At 48.3% G+C, this 22275-nt stretch overlaps 1 protein-coding gene across 1 annotated transcript in view; it reads left to right on the forward strand.

The window, feature by feature from the left end:
* The first annotated feature begins 366 nt into the window (after positions 1-366).
* LOC144128945 (uncharacterized) overlaps positions 367-22275 on the forward strand; it is a 34137-nt gene continuing 12228 nt past the window's right edge. Inside the window, exons 1-8 of the mRNA XM_077662769.1 lie at positions 367-748; positions 4875-5149; positions 7080-7484; positions 8970-9182; positions 10033-10335; positions 11586-11827; positions 13758-13858; positions 16379-16449. Coding sequence (XP_077518895.1) covers positions 508-748; positions 4875-5149; positions 7080-7484; positions 8970-9182; positions 10033-10335; positions 11586-11827; positions 13758-13858; positions 16379-16449 — 1851 coding nt within the window. The 5' untranslated portion in view covers positions 367-507. The remainder of the gene's footprint in view (positions 749-4874; positions 5150-7079; positions 7485-8969; positions 9183-10032; positions 10336-11585; positions 11828-13757; positions 13859-16378; positions 16450-22275) is intronic.

Here is a 22275-nt window from a genome sequence, read left to right on the forward strand (position 1 = left end):
CTGCCTCCCGCGCTGAGGTCGCCGTAGCGCCGGCGCGAATAACGCATATCGCAACGGAGGAAGTCGACCGGGAAAGGGGGCAGGCGTGCTGGCTTACGAGCCGAGCGCGCATCCAAATCTCTTCGCCCTTCCGCTTTCTTAATTCATGCCACCGCCAGACTGCGGTTTCACCTATGCACGGGTGTTGTGTAGGAAAAGGTAGGGGGGTGGGGGACGGTGTAGGGAGGGGCACGCAGAGGTTACACGCTTCTATCCACATGGCACAAGTATGTACAAGCTTGCGCGTGTGTGTAGCAACTCGCACGCACAAGACGCACGCACTGCGGTCGGTGGGGTTTCTTTCTGGCGGCTGCCGCACTCGGGAAAGAGACGTGGTGGCCGTCACTGTCGCTCGGCGGGCGTCCATATATGCGGAGGGGGCCCCGGTGACGCGGCTCGCCGGCGCGGCGTCCTTGGCGCCCAGCGCGCGGGCGCTCGTCGAGCGCTGGTCGTGGGCGACCCGCACGTATGGTGGGCGCGGCGTGCGTCCCCGCCGCCGCGACGGCGGACATCGTGGCGGCAGCCTCGGGTGGCAGCAGCCGCTCGCCGACGACGACGACCTGCGCGCCGGAGAAACTTCAACAGGAGGAGCAGCAGGAGCACGACAACGACGAGGACGAGGACGAGGAAGAGGACAACACCATGGAGCTGCGCATTGGACTCGACTACGTGGTGGAGCACCCGGAGTACACCCGAACCTTGGCCACCGGTGAGTATGTGGGGCGCACTTTGGGCAAGGCGCGACCATATGCTCAATACCACTGATGAAAAGCCTATAGACCGGACACTCGTCGGTGAAGGTATACAAATCGGACTAGTGTACTTCTGTTTTTGTTTGTAAACATTTCTGTTTTGACATGAAAGTGTCCATGAAGGTGCGGTATAACCAGCTTGCGAACTACGCAAGCTTGTCGCGTCTCTTTACCTGGGACAGGACGCGAGGCGGAGTGGGATCTTCTCGTCGTATTCACCTTATTCGTTCTCTCTCTCCCTCTCTCCATGCCATCCTCCTCCGCTCTTTGCTGTCTTCAGCTGCGTCCACGTGAGCTGATCACATGATGCTCATATCTCCTCCCACAGGAGCGATTTTCCGTTAACTGCGACTTTTTTTTTGTTGTTGGCTCTGTATCCTTGGAGAGCTGCCCCCAACTGCTCTCTACTTCCGGCCTTCAACAAGAGGAATGCCATAAAACGGGGACGAAGGAGTGCCCTGTTTGGGGAACGTCAAAACTTTCGTGCCGTCCCAAAGCCCGAGAAAGTTTACGACTAGGGGCGTCTCCGCTACAGACTGCGAATCATTTCGCGAGGCCGACAGAGCTGGGAGCAAAGAATGAGCGGGAAGGGCAAGCACCTAGCTCACAACTTTAACTTTCTTGGCCTAACTGAAAAAAGTATTATATGAATACAGGAACAGCAGAGACTGCTCATGCATGGCATAACAAGTGCACTCTGACGAATTGTCCACTGTGGATAAATGCGAGTTTTTCGTAACAGAAGTTTACAGAGGTAGGGCCCATGCAACACGCAAACCAAATAACACTCAAGAAACGCCTCCTTTCAGTTATCTTTTTCGTCAACTAAGGAACCCGACGCACGTGTTCTTCGCGGCCTCTCGATCGCCGTTATCTGCCGTTTGTGGCAGCAAGACAACCGGGCTATGTAGAGAAAACGCTCTTGCCTCGAAGGTCCTCATTAATAAGCATGAGCTGAGCTACAGGGACTACCCTGGCACCATCGGAGAGTGACGCACTAGCGAAAAACAATCGTCGAAGATTTATTCGTCTTCCCTTTGTTTTTCTCTTCGAAAAAAAAAAAAACAAGCTACGAAGGCCTTTGGACTATGGCTCGTGTTGGAAAAGCAGCAGGTAGCCAACTTAGCTGTTTCCAAGAAAGAAGACAATCTGTCCGTATCCTTCGCGATGAGACCGCGCCGCCGTCATGAGGAAAGTTGTCGCATGATTAACTGGCTGATTAAAGCTGGAATAATATTTCGGGGGTGCTTTTCAAGTCACTTGAGGCGTATCTTATACGTAAGACAAGAACCGACTTTTGTGTCAGTCTGCGCCAAAGCATGTCAATTCTGTTCCAGTAATATCTTCCCATAGAAATTACTGCTGAGCGAGTTGCGGCCATTGTGGCGTAAATGAAACAGCGTAGATGCAAAGGAAAATACAGAAGACACTATGTCGTCGACGTAGTTCACAGTTAGGTGTCAATCATTGGGAGGAAGCCTTGTTATGCAGTGGACATGGCCCGGATGACAGCAACGACAATAGTGTGCTATCACGGAATTACCTTACTGGGAAGGCGTGTTGTCGCATAAATGACATTAAAAGATGTCTGGGGTCTACAGAGCTGTGAGCACAATAGTAGCGCACAGTTGGGCGCACTCAAAGGAAGAAAGATAGGTAGATGATATTACAGCGCTCATTAACTAACTGCGATAAGTGCTGCCTTGCCGAGCGTTTAGTCGCTGCAGAAAAAAAAGGCGCTTTATCTCACGTGGCAAGAACGAAACCCTACAATTAGTCTAAGGGAGGTGCGAGGACTTCGTCTGCCTGGGAACATAAATTTAGATCAGTCTTTCCAGCCGACGTGTTACAGCGTTAGCAAGTTTAGTGACAGCCACAGAAGTGCGACACGTCTCAAGGAAATGTTGCTGCCCATATGCATGCCGTATTGTCAGTTATTATTACTAAAGGGAGCATGTGCATAGTTCGATATCATCGAAATTTCTCCTGTGCGCCTCGATAACGTTTGAGCAATCAGCACATCAGGATTGAACAGTGACCGCAATAAAGTACCATGCAGTGTGTTCTTCTTGCACAGGCTCCCCTCCCCCAATCTCCCGGTTAATTACTGTTGTTGTTTTTTCAGTAAAAGAGTTGCCTCTTGGATCGATGAAAAAGCCATCATATTCTTTAGTACTTGCCTTTCGGATCAGAGTGAGCTACTAAGGTCGTCTGCACGCGAAGTCAGCGAACTGGTATATGTACTCCAATTTTGCGAGTAAAAGTGTTCATTTTTCTACTTGATTTTTCTACTTGGCACGCAGCAACGGTGGTTTTCTGTAGACGGAGCACGTTTCAAAAGCACGCCGATTATTTGCGGCAACGTCACTGGTATTGCTTCAGTCTGGCTCTAAGGCTTCGATATAAGTGGATCTCGCAGCCGAAAATAATAATAATAATTGGTTTTGGGGGAAAGGAAATGGCGCAGTGCACTGGTATTGCTTCAGCCTGACTCTAAGGCTTCGATATAAGTGAATCTCGCAGCCGCAAATAATAATAATATTAATTGGTTTTTGGGGAAAGGAAATGGCGCACTGTAGAGCCAGACTGAAGCAATACCAGTGACGTTTGAATCGGGGAATTCCGCCTCTTTCAGAGCCGCCGCGGTGACGGAGTGGTTACGGCGCTCGGCTGCTAGCTTGAAAGACGCGGGTTCGATCCCGGCCGTGGCGCTCGAATTTCGATGGAGGCGAAATTCTAGAGGCTTGTGTACTGTGCGATTTCAGTGCACGTTAAAGCACCTCAGGTGGTCGAAATTTCCGGAGACCTTCACCACGGCGTCTCTCATGGCCGGAGTCGCTTTGGGACGTTCAACCCCCATAAACCATCCTCCTTTTTCAGAAAATTTTAGGAGTAAAACTTGGCAAAAAGGAAAATTTCATTTCTTTTCAGAAAATGTTAACAGCCGAATTTTTTTTCGTTTAATCCCAAATTGCCTGACTTTTCATGTAGCTGAAGGAAAAAAATAATGACCAGAATGAACATCACTGAGCGTTATTACCCCTGGTCTTCGCTGCAAGTTTATGGCATTTATTTTAGCTTGTACTCTGTGCACTCCTCCATCGCTCCGATTGAAACCTGCCTTCATATGGCTAGGCCATATTGTGGCTGCCTTTCCAGGTTATAAGATGCATTTGCAGATTTGTCATTCTCAGCACTAATTCTGGACTCTAGACCGCTTGTCTGACCAACCTTAATTCATGACAGGTAACCGAATTTCAATGTGGTCTGAGTAAGAAACGCTCATTCAGATTCCACCTCGGCTGTAAATGAATTTCAAGCCCTTCAGACACGCCAGGACGGTACGGGTGCAGGATGTCGATCGGCGGAACTTTACTATAAACGGTCTCAAATGCGCTGCAATGCCTCAAGCAGCGCACGAAGAGAATTTTCGCCTCGGAAAAGCGATTTTAGGACGCAATCTGTGGCTACGTACTCACAGCCTGAAATCTGCTTATTTCCTATCGCAAGGCCTGTGCATGTTTTGATCTGCCTTAAGAGTTACAGCGAAAAACATTTGACATGCACGATCGAAGCGTTGCATCAAAGATGCCGCCGGAGAGCCGACGCATAACGGGGGAATGTTCAAGGTTAACGTCAGAGACCGCCAGTGCGTCTCTATTTCATGCCACGCCACAAGCATCGGTTAATCTTACATTCAGCTGAGTCAATCATTAAGCCACTGGGAAAATCCATGTAAACGCGAGACCACCCTCGAAAGCGGCTCATTAGTCTTCTATCGAGCCGCTTATCGATTACGTAGATCGAGTTGGCTAATCATACTAGAGGGAGCAAAAGAGTCAGAGTGAGAGAGAGGTTTATTTACAAAGAAAGTGAGAGAGTTCGGCTGAGTTCTCTCTCCTGCTACTCATAGGCTGACGGGGAATGGTGTGTGTGGGGGGGGGGGGGGGGGGATAGGAAAGAGGGATATAATGGGGGATGATGGGGGTAGAAGAGAAATTCTAATTATGCTTAATTCTGCCTTAGTCGACCGTGTGACGCTTAGGCGTGACGTCGGCCTCGGTGTGTGTGTGGCCCGCGCAGCGGCCGCCTCCAACAATAGCGACCTGCGGCGCCAGGTGTGGGAGCTCCTGGTGGCACTGTGCGCGCGTGGCGGCGAGGGTACCCGGCGGGCGCTGGCCACCCTGGACCAGCTGGCCACCCTACGAGCCCAGCGCACCCGGCTAGCGGCCCTGGCCCTGGCCATCTCTCGCGGCACTGACGACGAGGCGCCGCCGCTGCTGGCCCTCGCCAATAAGGCGCTGAGCGGACGCGAGAGGGCGCGGCTGCGCGCCGAGCTCAGAGCCCGGGGCTCACAGGTGAGAGCACGGCACGGGAAGTGGCTTGTATACAGTCGGCTACAACCTAAGCTTGATGTGAAACTCCGCCGAAATTCATGACAGCCACAGTGAGTCTCTTCGTAACAAGAAAATATTCTGTCGTTAAAGCGTTTTTGCTTGCCACATAAACAAAAGTCTAATCACACGATGAAATTATAAGCGTTAAGATGTTGATGTGTGTGGCTTTATTAAGTCAGTCGAAGATTAAAATGTCGATAAAGTGACAGGTTTTCCTCTTGCTCACGTTCAAGGCGACGTACGCACGCATTTATACATATTTTATTGAATTTGCAGCCAGGGACAGAACTTAATCGGTCGCTGAAACCTAAAAAAAACCTACGCAAGCATCGAAGGCGGATATTGCGGGCAATGCGGGGAAACAAGGATATAACCTTTCGCGAATCGTGCGCTTCTTTGAGCTCAAATGTGTACTAATTTGCAACTTAGTTTTGCCGCAAAGCTATTCAACAATTGCGACGTGATTTAGCCACTACCAGTATTGAATTGCCCCCATGCGTGCTCTTCATGTTACTGGGTCGACATGCAGGTGGCTGCTGTGTACCTGACAACGCGTCGTGTACGGAACTATCACCTCCCACTGGCGCCCACTGCCTAACGGCACTCGCAAGTTGCGAGCATTGATGTGGTAGTGTAAATCGTGTGTCCTGCAAAATCGTTCTATAGGGGCTCTAAGGGACATCAAAGTGAATTTCACTTATTACATATGCTGTTGAATAAGCTTCGTAGGTCACCATAGTACGTTTATTCTAGATCGCGAGTTTTTGTTTGTTTTTGAAACGCTGATATACAGAAGGCATCTGGGCAAACTGGCAATCCAAGGCGGGCATCATATGACCCAGTGCTATAACGTGAATATCTCGCTTGCTATCTGTTGACACCCTGAAACTCTTGCCTCGTTACTGTTGGTATCAGCATCTGGTTTTTCGTAGCATTTTTCTTAAACGTTACGCTTTCATGCATTTCTCACCTTAAAGGTTAATATAGTTATGAAAAGCAGGTCGTGGTGTCACTTTTATATGATTACGATTTCGCCGCTCGGCGCGAATTTTTTAGTCTGTTGTCAAGAATAACGTCGTCGACTCTTTTGAGGTCGCAGGGAATACCAATAGCGCATTTCGAAACGATTTTCTGGAAAATAAAAATACGCCCGTGCTTGAGCAAAGTGCTCTAGAAATGGCCTAGGGTACTGAACAGCAAGTTCTTGAAACAAATGCACGACTAATAAAATCGTCTTTAGGGCGTCTTTTAACAAACATGCTCGGTTTGCTCTTCGCAAAGTTGACGCTCACTACCTAAAGCCATTATAGCTCGGGAAGCGACACAGGAACCCCATTGCACGTCTCGGCGACTGCTTTGGCTGCCCGCCGTTTCCTAAGGGTCGTTCGGAAAGCACTGCACGTTCCACTCACGTCAAGGGTAAACGAAACACGGTTCCGCGAGCTAATTGCTCTGGGGTTCAGAACTTTCGGAATATGGGGGTTGGGGGGGGGGGGGGCGTAGTTGGTTGGCGCACTAATAAGGCGATGAATTTTTCCACTGGTAAACTCTGGAAGGTCACTGCTCAGTGAGCTTCGTTATCACAAAAGTGTTCCAGTTACTTCAGACTCCCACTTGTATGCTTCGTAACCGCACAGTCAGCTCAATTATAAGTAGCTATTAGAAGAACTACTGTCGAACCTCGTTATAACGAACCTGGTTATAACGAAATAACTGATATAACGAAGGAATGACGATTCCACTTAGAAGCTCGGTCAACAAGGGCTATAACGAAGTAATCGCCGGTGGCCTCTGCAACATCGTTATAACGAGCTTCAACATAGTTGCAGCTGACTAGTACACGCAACTCGAAGCGCCAGTGCAGGTGCGCCAGAAAGATTCCTTCCCCCAGGTGCCAGCGGGCTTGACGTCTCCACCTCCCGAGGAGAGCGGATGGCCGTCGGGAGCTTCGGGTCCCCCAGAGACGCTGCAGCAGGCATGGACGGCCCTGTCCACGCGGGCTTCCGGCAGCGCCAAGCGGGAGGCGTACCTTCTGCGTGCCCTGCAGCGGCTGCTCGCCGACGACGCCTGGGACACGCCCGTGCGCCAGACCAAACACAGCCAGACCAGTCTCGAGGCCCTGGACCGGTGCGGAACCGGACAGGCCGCCGGCGCGGTCACCTCGGGCGTTGCAACGCCCACTGCCACACAACCCGCCGCGGCAGTCGTCGCTGATTCCACGGCGGCCGGTGAGAGCGGCGGCAACAGGAGGTGCTGCTGTCGATGCCACGAGCCAGCAGCCGCCGCGGAGACCAAGGCAAACAAAAATAATAGAAATGCGCGCGATATTAAGCTTTCAACATGTGCGAGTGAGATGTGTGCTAGCCTGTGTGTTTGCAACCATGTGCATCGTCTTGGACAATGCATGTATCTCATTGTATAGTGACTTCATCATTTCCGATCTACACCATCTACATCTTTCTTTCCTCCCCGTCCGCTTCTCCTATAGCGTAGAATAGTAGGTCAGATACAAATATACCCCCGACCCATCTACCTCGACTTGTGTCTACCTCTTTCGGGGGCTAGACGGCACCTTAATTTGGCTGAGTTTGCGAAAGCTCTTTCGGCGACACGCGTCAGTATGGGGTGTCGTGTTTACGCAAGGGATTTCTCCCTGCTGTTCACGCCATTTACATAAAGTGCGTCTCCATCCCGCTCACCTGTTCTCCACTGGACCTGAGGAACATGCAAACCAAAAAATTACCCTAAGAACCAGGAGAATGTAAGAATCACTAAAATGCAACAACTGTGGACGTATCAACGGGATTAGCTCTGTCTATTAAGATGTGCACTGCCAGAAAAGAAAGAAAAATGAATGATGTTTGCCTTCTGTTAGCTTTCGCATTATTACCTCAAAAAAAAAATACTAAGAAAAGAAAGATTGCGAGAGTAACGAAAGCAGAGCGCGGGCAACAAGTGGTGAAACTAAGAAATAAATTTCTGTTCGCTTCTCATGCCATGGGTTTAAGCTGTGTTACCCTATGAAAGCTGAAGCTTTTGTGAAGTGGGTATTCAAAATAAATGGTGCCCTTCGTGTTCTTGACCGGCGTTGTTCGCGCTGTTTTACAAAAGATGCATCTGTACCAACTTGCCCCCAACTGAACGTACTGCTTATCTGAAATAAACATCAGAAGGCCGCTTAAGGCCATTGATGCCTTCGTATCAGTTCGAATGCAGCTCCAGGAAGTGGTACCCTTTGTGCGTTGGTCAATCACGAACTGTGTTCACGTGATAACAAGCTTCGTGAACCTGACCCCTGGTTCGGCTAGCTCACTGCTAGGTGCTACGATGTTGCATGCTACTTTTTTTTATTTCTTTGATGACTGCGCTAGATCAAATCCCGAACACCGATTAGCAGGACACTATTTGGTCTTCTGTACGTTTATCTATAGCGACCTATACTGAGCGAGACAAATATATGGGATGAGGAAATTTTGGAAATTTGCGGCGATAGAGATGTTAGCGGGCTCATGGGGACAGTGATGATGGTGATGATAATGATGACCATAGTGGGCGACTAACATAATTCATATCTGACCCTAAAAAGAGTTGCGACCTGCATATTAACCAAAATTGCAAATTGATGTCGCCGTACCCCAACTCGAGGAATAACGCGTAGCAGTGTTCATGTTTGAATGTGACCCAGTTGTCATCAACATCATCATCAGCCTAACTACGCCCACCGCCCTGTAGTAAATGGTGCTTATTTCAGTTAAAAGTGATTTGCCCGTTTCTATGGCAGGTGCCGCCGCCGGCGCCTCCTGGGCCGGTCCCGTCGGGTCCACCACCGCCCCCGCCTCCTCCAATGCCTGCCGCACCCCCGCCGCCGATGGCTCCCGCCCTGCCAGCCGCGCCGGCACCCCCGTCCGAGCCGGTGCCGTCCCTGATGCCGTCCTGGCCGCAGCCTGGCACCAAGATGCGCACGCTCAACTGGAACAAGATACCCGCGCACAAGGTGCGATCCCTCCCTATACCTCTTTCTCGCTTTGACAGCTATCAGCCGAGGAGGGAGAGACAGAGAAGGTAAGAATACAGTGCCCCCTCAAATACGTTTATGCAGCGCAGCTGTTACTGCTCTGTTTGTGGCTTGAGTGGCGACGGCGGTGGTGGTGGCGTAACCAGATCACGTGACCGGAGCGAAAGACAAACCTGCTCGCGCCTGACGCCAAATAATGCGCTCCCATGCGCCTGGCCCTCTCTCCGCGCTCCCTTCCTCGTACGTCGGGCGTACGTGGGTCGTACGTCGGCCAAACTGGTCGTTGTTTGAATGAAAGACTTAATGAGCACAACTATAATATGAAGAACGCCGTCCGTCATATCGGGATTCACTGTCGTGATTGTTCATGCCGACCAATGTTCGAGAAGAGCAAAATTCTAGCAAAAAGCAAAGATCAGCTCACCAGAGAGATAATTGAGGCGTCAGAGATTATAAGGCTAGGTACGGAACGCATAAGCACCCCTTGTGTTGCTATCTCGAAGAAAGAGCACGAATACTTGGAATCCTAGATTACGTGCATCGACAAATATTCCGCACACTCACAATGATTAGCCTTGTGGAAGTTGGTGTTTTCTCTGTATTTTTCTGTTTTTCTGCGATACCAGGGTGTACTTTAGCACTTGTGTCCTGAATAAAACCATTCTGTTGTTAGTTCAGCGCTGTGTTTTGTCCCTTCCTTGTTTGGCTTCGAGCCGTTGCGCTGGTTTACAAGAACGAGTTAATGGCCTGTCACCGGAACTGCTGCACAAGCGAAGCATGGGATGCCAGCCTGCCCTGCTCTCCCAACTCCCTGGCCTCTTCCGCGCAGGTGCTAGCCGGCGGCCGCAAGAGCCTGTGGCGTCGCATCGCCGAGAGCCACTCCGGTTCCGGAGCCCCTCTGGACTTTGCGCACCTCGAGGGCCTCTTCTGCCAGCAGCAGCCGTCGCAGCCAGCGACCGCGACGCACGCCGTGGGCTCCGGTGGCGGCGCCAGCACGACTGGAGGCGCCGGCGGCGGAGGCGCAGGCAGCGGCAGTGAAGTGGGCCCGGGTCGAGGGACGCGCGACCCGGGCTCCGGCCGATCGGGAGACGAGGCTCCGCTGAGGATACTTGACGCACAGAGGAGCCTGCAGGTGAGCTGCGAGAGGTGACCCGGTTTTCATAGTTGGAGTGTGGCATGCTTATGGGGGCTCAGAGGGTGATGAGGGAGCCTCAGTGGACAGGTGTTGAGGTAAAGCACAGTGAAGGCAGAGTTGAAAAACTAGAGGGGATTGTTAAGCTCCGCCTTAAGGGTATGACACGATAGCGTCAATATGTTAATGTCTGTATAAAGAATTGGCGATTCTCTACTCTACATTCATAGATCGCTGGAAGTCTTCATACCGCTACTGGCGCAGTGGTGCAGCGGTTAATCGATGCGCAACTGCTCCGGCTGTTTCAAACGCAGCCACCGGTGGGGCTTGTGGCACCCAGGATCCCGCGCAATCTCTCACTACCAATCATTAATTTAACTGCCTCCTGCCACGGTGGGCAGTTTGGTCACATTGCGGTGGGAAGGTTGTGATGATGTCACAAGGTCACGTGACCTGGGTGGCTCACCTCGTGTTGCTTCTCTGCGGTTTTTCCCTCACGCCTCACGATGGCTATGACGCCTTTTTTTGTCCTATGTAGGATATTTTATGCGCATTTCTTTTCTCTCTGTTTCCAACATGAATGACATACCCTCCTTTCCTCGAACGCACGCAGGTCTATTTTGTGCTACCGCATGCATGCTGCGTGCATTCGCGCATGTGCCGTGGAACATGTCTCACGTCGGTGACAAGAGTGGGCGCATATGGCACAAATAAACCCATCACCTCAAAGAGGCAGAAAGAAAAATGCAATAGCAATTCTGTTTATTGCCGGAGGCACGCATGATTTGTCGCCTGGCAAGGCCTCTCCGATCCTCCAAAAAGTCTAATAATAATAATTGGTTTTTTTGGGGAAAGGAAATGGCGCAGTATCTGTCTCATATATCGTTGGACACCTGAACCGCGCCGTAAGGGAAGGGCAAAGGAGGGAGTGAAAGAAGAAATGAAGAGAGAGGTGCCGTAGTGGAGGGCTCCGGAATAATTTCGACCACCTGGGGATCTTTAACGTGCACTGACATCGCACAGCACACGGGCGCCTTAGCGTTTTTCCTCCATAAAAACGCAGCCGCCGCGGTCGGGTTCGAACCCGGGAACTCCGGATCAGTAGTCGAGCGCCCTAACCACTGAGCCACCGCGGCGGGTCCCAAATGTCTAGGAAATTGCGCTTTGAGGAAGGGGAAGAATAAACCCCTCGGAATAGGCACGCAAACAAAAAGCTGCCATTACTCCTCTCTTTCTCTCCCTCTTTGCAGGTGGGCATCTTCCTGAAGCAGCTCCGCGGCCAAGCGGACGAGGCGCTGCTGCTGGAGCTGCTGGGCCGCGGGGGAGGAGGAGGGGGAGGGGGCAGCCTGAGCGCCGACAAGCTGCGCGCGCTGCAGGCGCTCCTGCCGGCGCCCGAGTCGGCGGCCGCGCTAGAGGCGGCGCTGCTGGAGCGGGAGCCCGGGCAGCTGGCCCCGCCGGAGGCCTTCCTCGCCAGGATCCTGCGCCTGCCAGAGTGAGGAACTGTTGTGCACTCTCCGGGAATGGACAGCGACGCATCGATGGCGAAGACTTCGACCTAACAACCAAGTTCATACGAATTCATTCTTCCGGGAGACGAACCAGCTGGAGGCGTAGTGCCGCTACCGCTTTCCCACCGTTTAGAAAGACCGATTCCCAGCCTGTATACGCTCCCGTCTGCTGTATTTCGGTTACGTTAACCCGTTGATCTCCAATTAGCCCTGTCCTGCGCCTGCCCCGCAGATCTGTTAATATTGTGTCTCCACCTGACGGTTTGCCGCTTCCTGCTGAGCTTATATTTCCTCTTAGAGGGAACTGACGGGGCTTAGCTTTAGGCAAGCAAATACTACGGTGGGACTTGGAAATAAAATGTAAAATAAAGGGTCCCGGGCCGTTCCACTGAGTGTAAGCGGCCAACATTAAAACACAAGAAGGGAGCAGAAAGGGTTAGGAAATAAGGTGGAATTAACTTTATCCTAGCTTAAATGAAGAAGAAGAAATGAGCACGGGCAGGGCGGGTGATGTGCATAGCATAGAACAATGCCGTGCTCACTCGTCAGCCAATGCATTGTGTCACTTGTGGAGGCGTGCTGCGGGTGGGACGGGGTGCCGTTAGTTTGGAGGCGGGCCTTCTCGACAAGGAGGAGGGGGGGGAGGCTGCGGCTCACATGGCGCACGACCTCTTGGATCACGTGATAGCAAAGCGGTTTCGTCAGTATTTCCAGGCTACGTCAAATTACGATGAGAGCAGATGGCCACGCCGTAAATTTTCGAAACTTTCCCTGATACACTATAGCTATAAAACTTCATTTCGTCGATATCCGATCCGCGAAGGTCGCTCAAATCCAGGTTTCTTGGACATTACTTTTAATTGTGACGCAACGGTGGAATATTTTAAGACACTGTTATTAACATATTGATGGGAATGGTCTACCTTTACGATGCGTAGCAAAATCTTGCTTTTAAAGTTCGTCCTGCGCTGGCGCCGAGTAGTTAAAACTTCCATAGAATGCGTAAGACTTCCAATGGGATGCGTATCTGGCAATATATGGCAGAAATCTACAAGCGTCCTGAGGAGGGATCTGCGAATATATTGATTGTTGAGTTAACTTCTTGCGACATGCGAAAACATTACGTTCATAAAGAACTTCCTGTTGAGGAAATGCGCTCTACCAGAATTTCTCGGTATGAAAAATTCGACTAGGGACGGGGCAGGCGTCCTGTCATTTTTATTCACGGCGTATGAATTATACAGCGCGTGGTGAATTATACCGCAAAGCAACAAGACAGCGCAAGTAAGGTGCCTTAGCATATGCAATGATGATGCTTAGAGTAATCCGCTTGCTCTGCAAGTTCTCCTTCGCAGTGGGAGGTGCGCCCGCATTTTGGTCGCCGCGGCAGCAGACTGCGGTCCCGCGTCGTGCTATGCTAAGACTGAGGCCACTATATTAAGACCTAATGATGCCTAGTGAGGATTATACAAGATTATTTCCGTGTCCCAGTCGATAACACTCTCTCTTCTATCTTCTTTATTGCAAGTACGGAACACGAACATATATATATATATATATATAGGTACTGTACTACATGCACGATGAAGAGCATTCAGATGTTGATGAAGGAACTAATTAATATGTACAAATTAATAAACTGGCTACATGGGAGGCACAGGACAGGACAATTGGAGCTATATGGGAGGGTCCTTCGTCGTGCAGCGGTCGTAGTCAGGCTGATGATGGTGATGTTCGAGATGAATAGTGACGGCGTGGTAAATAGTATGCGACGCTACATATACATATTATGTCCTGAGACAAGAAAGCGTAGGAAGTGTTTATCTCGCCTAAAAAGCGGTACTAATTTTGAAAGAGCCTGACTGAGTGATGAAACCTTGACGGCGCATGTTTATTTATTTATTTATTTTTCAGCTATCGACTTCGTGTGGAAAGCCTCTTGCTTCAAGAGGAACTGCCCACAATTGTTGCTTCGCTCGAGGCGTCCATGAAGTGCCTAAGAAACGCTGCCAAAGGTCAGAAGTCATTCCCATCTACTCCTTATTTCCCTCAGAAACATCTACGTAAGACTATAGTATGTTGAATAAATGCAGCGTCCTCGCTAAACATGTACTGCTCAACGCGAGAACACAACTTTTCTTTTCTTTTTCTTAACGTGATAGTATTATTAGGGTCCCGCACAGTGTCAACCACGGCGTCGGCGTGTCAAGTAAAGCAGGTGGCCCACCTGCCACCTAGGTCATGTGACTTTGTGACGCCATCACAGTCTGCCCACCGTGGAAAGTGGAAAAGTGCCCACCCGATTGTGGGCCAGCTGCCCATCGTGGCAGGTGGCTGCTAATTATTGGTCGCGAGAGGTTGCTCGGGAAGGGCAATCTGGGTCTCACAATCCCCACCGGTGGCTGTGTTTATGTGACGGTGAAAGAAGTTTACGTGATGGTGAAAGAAAGAACAGTGTCCATGTCAGCGAAATGATACGCAAAGCGGACCCCAGGCCGCTGAAAGGACTCGTCAACGCTATCGCGTTATACATTTAAGGGAAAGATTAAGTGCCTCCTTTTTTTTACGCTCTTTTCTTAAACCACGTGTTTCTACCTTTTTGTATAGCTATGTGCAGTTCCGAATAAGAAAAAAAAATAATTGCCGGAGTACTAACATTGTTCGCATACTTCCCAGGTTTCCTGCTTTGCCTTCTCGTCCCTGTAGTTCATTATGTAGTACAGTATGCATACCAGATGTAGTGTAGAGCCATTGTAGTGCATACTAACTATCCAATTTTCTGTTTTACTGAATTGTCTTTGCCGTACCAAGATCAGTGATCAGTGGAGCGAAATTTCTCTGCCACTCAATAATTTCGACCACCTAGGGATCTGTGCGATGTCAGTGCACGTTAAAGATCCCCAGGGGGTCGAAATTACTCCGGAGCCCTCCACCATGGCACCTCTTTCTCTCTTCCTTCTTTCAATCCCACCTTCCTCCCTTCTCTTACGACGCTGTTCCGGTATCCACCGACATACGTGAGACAATTACTGCTTCATTTCCTTTCCTCAAAAACCAAATTTCATTTTATACGAATATTTACGAAAGCGCTTAATTATTAGCCGTGTCTGAAACATATGCAGTAGAAATTGCCTCACGATGTCCTAATCCAAAATTTCAATTGCATTTAGAGCCTCGGTTAAGAACTGGGATACAAAGAAGTTCGTCTTACTGCGTCTACTATTTCTAATGTGTCATTTTTAATGCGTTAGCATTAGAACGCCCATTATCGCAGAAAGTGTCCGGCGTGCGAAGCCTCGGTAAGCAGGAGGCAACGCGGAGAGAGGAAAATTTTTCTCTCCCCTTTCAGGGGAGACGAAGGAGAGAGAAATTAGGAGAGGGAAGAAGAGAGGTGATAGGCGGCGGATGGCTAGAGGCAAACCGCGGTCGCCAATCGGAGTCGAGGGGTTGGGAGTGTTGGGAAGTCGTATGACGTGTCACACTGTGATTGGTGGATTGGACCGGGAGAGTGGAGCAGGGGTACGGCTTGCCACGCAGTGACTGGTGGACGGGATCGCGCCCTCCGCTCGCATGATGTGAACCTATCAGCGGCAATGTATGCTCCGTCAGAACCAATGCTAATGCATACTCATCCGCATGAATCTCACCGCTTGTGAATTTTTTCGTCCTCGCCAGTCTTGTGCATATACGTGTTGTTAGGAATCTTCGTCATAAAAATTGCCTGGACGGATGTACGACGTAACGAAGTATGAGAACACACCTGAAAGTGTAATGTAGCATTTGAATGCTTGATTTTTATAGAGCAATGACAATGCGAACTTTTAGGATGTAATAGCATCCCGTATTAGCGTCAGAAATGCACAAAAATTATAGCTCATGTCTACGTATCTCTTGTCACTAAAGTCATTTAAGTTTCTACAGTCTGTTCACTTATCCGCAGCCAGTTTAGCACAGAAATGATCTGTTTTATTAAGACGTCGACGCTTTGATATAGGCTCGCATGTTCATCACATTAATTCTTGTCGTTTCTTTACACTTACGTGGATATAATCGAGTAAACATGACGAACGTATAAAGTATCTGTGCACATTTTTTTCTCAATGTGAGCGGATCTGTGCATATTCCTGCACTCTATTTTTAAATGACAACGTGCATCGTGAGGTCGCAAAAGCATGGATGCTGGTGATCAACAATAGAGTCAAGGATGAGCTCTCAAAAAGTATTTACATGTTTTGTTACCACAATTACGCGATAATTACAGACGCAGGAACAATAGTTGATAACCTGATTCGGTTTTTACCAAGTTTGTTTTCTGCAATACTGTGACCAGGCACGCAGCTAGAAATTTTTTTCGGGAGGTGCCCGAGTCACTTGTGTAGGGCGAAGCCCGGGGCGGGGGCCGGGTTTCCTCGGACCCCCCCTTGGATACGTGCCTGACTGTGACAATGGCTGTGTCGCCCCAATAAAGACTGTTCTTTGCCGTTTTGCATATTTTGAAGCTTACAGAAAAATGCTTCTGTTGGTTTATAACGCAGAAATACAGGACTGCAAAGCTCTGCATGAAGTCCTCTACATGATACTCGTGGCTGGAAACTTCCTAAATTCGGTAAGTGCCCTATTTTGACCATATTTCTCAATAAATTTTAATAAATGAACATTAGCCAATAATGTTGATGGGCAAGTGAAGCAGTCGTTTGTAAGACTACTTCTCCAGATAGCGAGTGTGTCATGCAGCAAAGCAAATGAGAACAGCAACTGTGTGCAAGATTGCTTGTTTTGAAAACGCCTTTGCGATGCGGCAAATTTATTGCCAGTTCTTTATTTTAATTAATTAATTCAATTAATTCATTCACTTCTGTAATCCTCGGTACATTAGCTTTTTGCAGTTCTGTATGGTTTGGCATGGCATGGTGTGATATAGTATGGCATGGTATGGTGTGGTGTTGTGCGATACGGTGTTGTGTTGAGTGCTTTTGTATGGTATGGTATGGTATCAACCGCCTCCGTTTCTTCAATATACATTGAAATCGCATAACACGCGGGCGCTTACACGATGCGGCCACCGCGGCCGGAATTCGATCTCGCGGAAGCCGCACACCACAGCCACTGATCCGCCGTGGCGTGTGCACGGTCAGTGAATTCTCTTCAATGAAGTGTCAACTCTTAGGTTTTCGTGCATTTTCTGACATTCACTGAGGGATCTGGATGTATCTTTTGTCCACAACTTTCATAATTTCCTTTCTCTCTGGAGTATTTTATTATCTAATTGTTTTCTCTGGCGTTTCTGATGTGTGCTCAGGACGAGAGAACAAGTTTCTACATCTTGTTCATGCATCTTCGTCTTTGGCTTCATTTTATTCGTCGTTTGATGCTACTTGGCGTTTTTAACAAGAACATTCGCTCGTTTCTCAACTCAGGAAACGTCTGTCACCAAACCAGGTATTTCCCAACAGTTGAACTACGAGCAAAGTCGCGCACTGCGTCATTTTCTGGTCTCCATCGACCCGCCGTCGTTCTAAGTCCACATTTGTTTCGAGAGTTTAGAACAGGGAGTCAGACAAAAATAAAGAATCTACACGTGTATCCGCTCAGAGCATTCTCCCAAGGCATACTGGGCGCCTATCAACATAGTACGTGCTTTATATTTAAATCGGCTATCATGGCGAATGTTAGCCAAGACAGTGGAGAACAACACATTGTGCCCAGCTCTTGGAAAGCATGAGACGTTAGAAAGCCTTGAATTTCCCATACTGGGCAACAAAATAATAAAAAAAGAGCCTTACGATGTCACAAACCTGAATGTATATTCGGTAATATCCATCTTTCATTTATGCCTTCTCTGTGAAGAAAAAAAAAATTTCTTAGCATAAAAACACGCTGCTGTTGCCTGCACACAGCGTTTATGTCCCTTCAAGACTCTTTACCTAGTATGCAGAACAAAAACCAGGGCAAGATTGAAGACCATAAAACGAGTCCTTGTTGACTCAATTTGCCCAGCCTGATAGCGATGGAAAAGTTTGTTTATAGGACTCGAAAGATTGATCGTGCACAACAGCCTATTCTGTTATTTCTTTTTATTTTCTTCTGCAGCGGCGTAGAGTAGCCTTGCAATCCTATAAGTTACGGCTGCAACGTTCCGTACTCCCCGGAAGAGTGGGGAACTCCGATAAGTTTGTAAACACTGTAAAATATCACTTATGTCTTGTTCCTGTTTGTGCAGATAAGACGCCCTTGTGGCGGCCTTGTGCTTGCTGAAAACAAGGCCGACAGTTTTGCGCTGGAGTGAGAGAGAGGGCGGAGAAAAGAGTGTTTTTGCGCCATGAAAAAGCGGTCGCCCCTGCCTCGTGCCAGAGTGACCAACAAAGAGCACTTGTACACAACCGCCGCGTTGCATCCTATAGACTGTGGCGGCACGTGCTACTTGTAAGGATAAGTAAGAGAACTGGCTTCCATTCTGTGACAAGCAGTTCCGCTTGCACGTATATCTTGAGTGACGCTTTCAGCGTTCGCTCTGCTGTTTTTATTTTCATGTATACTTTAGCAACAAAAGCAAGTATCTTCCGGTTCAGAGAGATTTTTGTCGATCGATGGGCGGTGGATATTTCAAGTCGACGGTGGAGTTTGAAGTAAAGTCTTCTGCGCTGCGGCCGCTTGTTTCCATATCTGGAGTTTCTGGGGGGTTTGCATTCAGCGTTCAGAAATCCCGAAGCATAGACCTTCTCGCAGTTTGCGAGAACCGTTTTTAGCTAGAATAAATATTCCCGAGATATTTACCCAGAGGGGATTTTTATGTCGCGCGTGTGGTGCATTGGACGCGGAAGTCTGCGCTTCGTCTTCGGAAATCGAAGTGCTTGTCTAGCTTGCATCTAAAACAGGGCGGAAGCTTGCATGCACCTCGTTTGAGGCACGACAGCTGCGCACTCAATTACGTTACACCTGTCGCCGTACAACTTACACCTACCGCATCTGCCGATTCCAGTGTACAACTCGTTTCCCACGCTTTTGCGGCAACTGGCAATTTTTCGCAATGTTCGAGCAACCGCTGTGACCCCCCAGTTTATAATGTGACAATTTTTAGCTTCTTTAGCTCTACCTCGCAGCACTGTCAGGTGCTGCGAGGCAGCAGATGTAGAAAGCATTTTCATGTTTTGAAATAGCAGGCAGCGCGTCTGTTGTAGCCTTTTGTCTCTATGCGAAATGTTGCCTCAGGATTCCAATATACATTGTTTAATAATAATAATAATAATAATAATAATAATAATAATAATAATAATAATAATAATAATAATAATAATAATAATAATAATAATAATAATAATAATAATAATAATAATTGGTTTTTGGGGAAAGGCAATGGCGCAGTATCTGTCTCATATATCGTTGGACACCTGAACCGCGCCCTATGGGAAGGGATAAAGGAGGGAGTGAAAGAAGAAAGGAAGAGAGAGGTGCCGTAGTGGAGGGCTCCGGATACACTGTTATAACGTTCCTTTGTTTCGTTTAACGAGCTTCGATATGTGTCGAAAGAACACTTTCATAACCATCTATCTTCCGCTGCTGTGAACCTAGAACAGAACAGAAGGGCTCTCTTTTGAAGATGTCTCCTTGCGTTCTATTCGCTTCCATGGTGGTCACAATTTCATCCTGCCGCGTCCTAATTGCACGGGCGTTTCTGGTTTCGTAATCTTGCCGCCTTACAGGCTTCGTCACGCAGTTTCGCCAGCTCTCAGAGGAATGGAATTTTGTTCAGAGACAAAGGAAATGAAAAAAAGAGAACGTCGCAGGAGTAAAATGAACGCCTTATATACGAAATCTACTTCGGCGACCCAAATAGGCCCCGTTGTACGTTCAAGCGAATCTAGCCGATTCGAATTCAATTTCTGCATAGAAAAGCAATTTGTTCTCCTCTGCCTATATCTATACCGTGTGCCGTGAAGAAACAACAAGAATACTGAAGCAAATAAATACAAGGGATACAGAAAAGGGAAATATTAAAAGCGCACATCCCAAGAATGGTTCTCTGAAGACGCGGCCTTTGCGCGAGACAGACAAAATCCCAACGGCTTACCGCTGAGGTGGGCTTGATGAGTTTCAAAACAGAGCCTTATTCGCGGCTGTCAGCTTCGTTTACATTGAAATCGTGTCTAGAGGTTTCACACTACGGTGGCCTTTTCACAAGTTGATTTTTTTTTTGTTCTCTAATGCTCGAAGACAGTTACTTTTCCCAAAACCGCACAGCTACCGCTTTCTCTTTTTTTTCCATTTTAGATGGATTTTATATTCACCAAAAGCATGCAGCGTTGGAGAAGCTGTGGAGCTCTTCCAAGGCAGTCAAATACATTGGCTTGCGCCAATATTCGATAATTTCGAATATTCTGTATAATAGTAAAGTATTCGATATTCTATTCGATACTAATGTTGGTTTTTGACATCTCGAAGTATTCGTCTCAAGTGGATAACATTTCCGGAACAATTACTTCATTTGGTTTCGATTCGACGTATCGCCTTTGCCAAACGTAACCAGGCCGCATGGTTTGCTTTCTTACTCGTATAGTGGCGCTTGTAGGGGTTTGCTAGATATGAAGAGGTTCTTAAAGGTGAGTGCACGGATTCTCCTTACGTTACACATATTTAGAGTTTGAGGTGTGGCACGAGTGCTGCACTATACGACTGGGAAGCAAACCACGGAGCTTTCTGTGGGATGGCAACGTGGCGAACGCAGCAGAAAGCAACAGCCACGCAATCACGCAGTCGCAGTTATTACCAACAGTTGGAGGCAAGGTGTCATCAGAGGCGATAAAACGGCACAACTTCCGTATTTCTCCTCACGTGCGGCCCACGTGGCTAAACAGCAACCGGAACTGCCAACGGTGTTCTATAGTTTCGGATTCCATCGCGACGCATGCTCCGGATGTTACTGGAAGAAACGCAGCTTTGCCCTTGCGCTGCTGCTCTTTTGGGAAAGCGACCGCAAGGGCGAGTGAACTAGGTATAGGCAGCTAGAATTTTCGTCAGCGGGACCGATTCGTATACGAATTCATTTCATTTTTTTTTTTCACACAAGGAGCTCAATGAATCATTGCAGAAACGGGCACCGCCATGGGCGCCTAATACTCACGGCTGCGCCGAATCTACCTCTGACCTCTAAAATAGGTGGGTTCCGCCTGTAGCTCGACTTCCTCAATTTAGGATGGCCATTTTTTTTAAAAAGGACCAACACAGCTTCAATGAGTGCGACAAAGCGACTCTTTCTTCCATGAAATGGCCTTAATTGTGGAGCAAAAGTATTCGAAATATTCGCTTCGAAGTTATTGGAAGAAAATTATTGTTCGTTTCGAATTCACTTCGAACCCAAAAACAATTATTCGCACAAGCCTACAGTAAGAACATCTTATTGCTCCAAATCACACCTATTCCAAGCCTCTGTCGTTCGTCCTCAAACTGTGTAAAACAGCGGAGCGAAGACATAGAGCATTACCCAAGTTTTTGTCTTCGTTGAGCAAGAACTGCTTCTTATAGCTTAGTGCCGTAGAAACACGGCAATAGCTTTCCTGGGCCATATTGATCGATACTCTAGGCGCGCTCTTTGTAGGGCTTTTGCAACGCTGCTGTACTTTATCTAGCACAGTTCTCGTGCCTAGCAACGCGCCGGTTCCAAAAGCGGGACTGTGTGCACACCAGTGCGCATGCGCGTATGTGCAATAGAATTCGCTGACGACAGAAGCTCCAGCTTTTCTTTGATAACTCTCGGTTCCCGCTTGTGCAGCGAAAAAGAGACTTGGTGCGTCAATGCGGGCGTGCATGCGTGCACGTGTGCGTGAGAGAAAAATGTGCATACGTGCGTGTGGGCGTGCGTGTGCGCGTGTGTGTTGAGTATGCTTGATTTCACCTTTCATCCTTTCTTTTTCCTTTTCCTCTGGTTTTCACCCTCAACTTCTCTTCTCTTTCACCCTAACGTGCAGTAGCATGATAGGCCAGCTAGGCAGACCTCTCTTAATTCTTTAAAGACTCTCTCTATCTTAATTCCCACTCCGTAGTGTGTTTCAGTTTGAACGTGGTGGCCAAGTTGTTATTAACTCAATATACCCGCATATTTGCAAAGCATTTTTCTATTCAACAAAGCTCTTAGTTTTGTTTTTGAATGTCCAGTTATTACAAGAATAAAAGTTAAACTTTACCTCCCATATCTACAAGAAAAACTTTAGCAGAAATCAGTTTTAAAAACTATTAGCCGGCTAAATTAAAAAAAAATATTTACTACGCTCTTAACTGTCTCAGAACTGATATGAAATAAACAGAAGTGTTCTATAATGTCATCTGTTAAGAAATCCAAAAGGATGTATGATAGCAACAACAGAAAAAGTGAAACCTGATAAAACCAACCTGAATTTTTTTCGCCTGTGCAAGTAGCCTACCTGTCATTGATATCGAT

The sequence above is a fragment of the Amblyomma americanum genome, chromosome 4 (assembly GCF_052857255.1).
Source record: "Amblyomma americanum isolate KBUSLIRL-KWMA chromosome 4, ASM5285725v1, whole genome shotgun sequence".
Classification (NCBI taxonomy): Eukaryota; Metazoa; Arthropoda; class Arachnida; order Ixodida; family Ixodidae; genus Amblyomma; species Amblyomma americanum.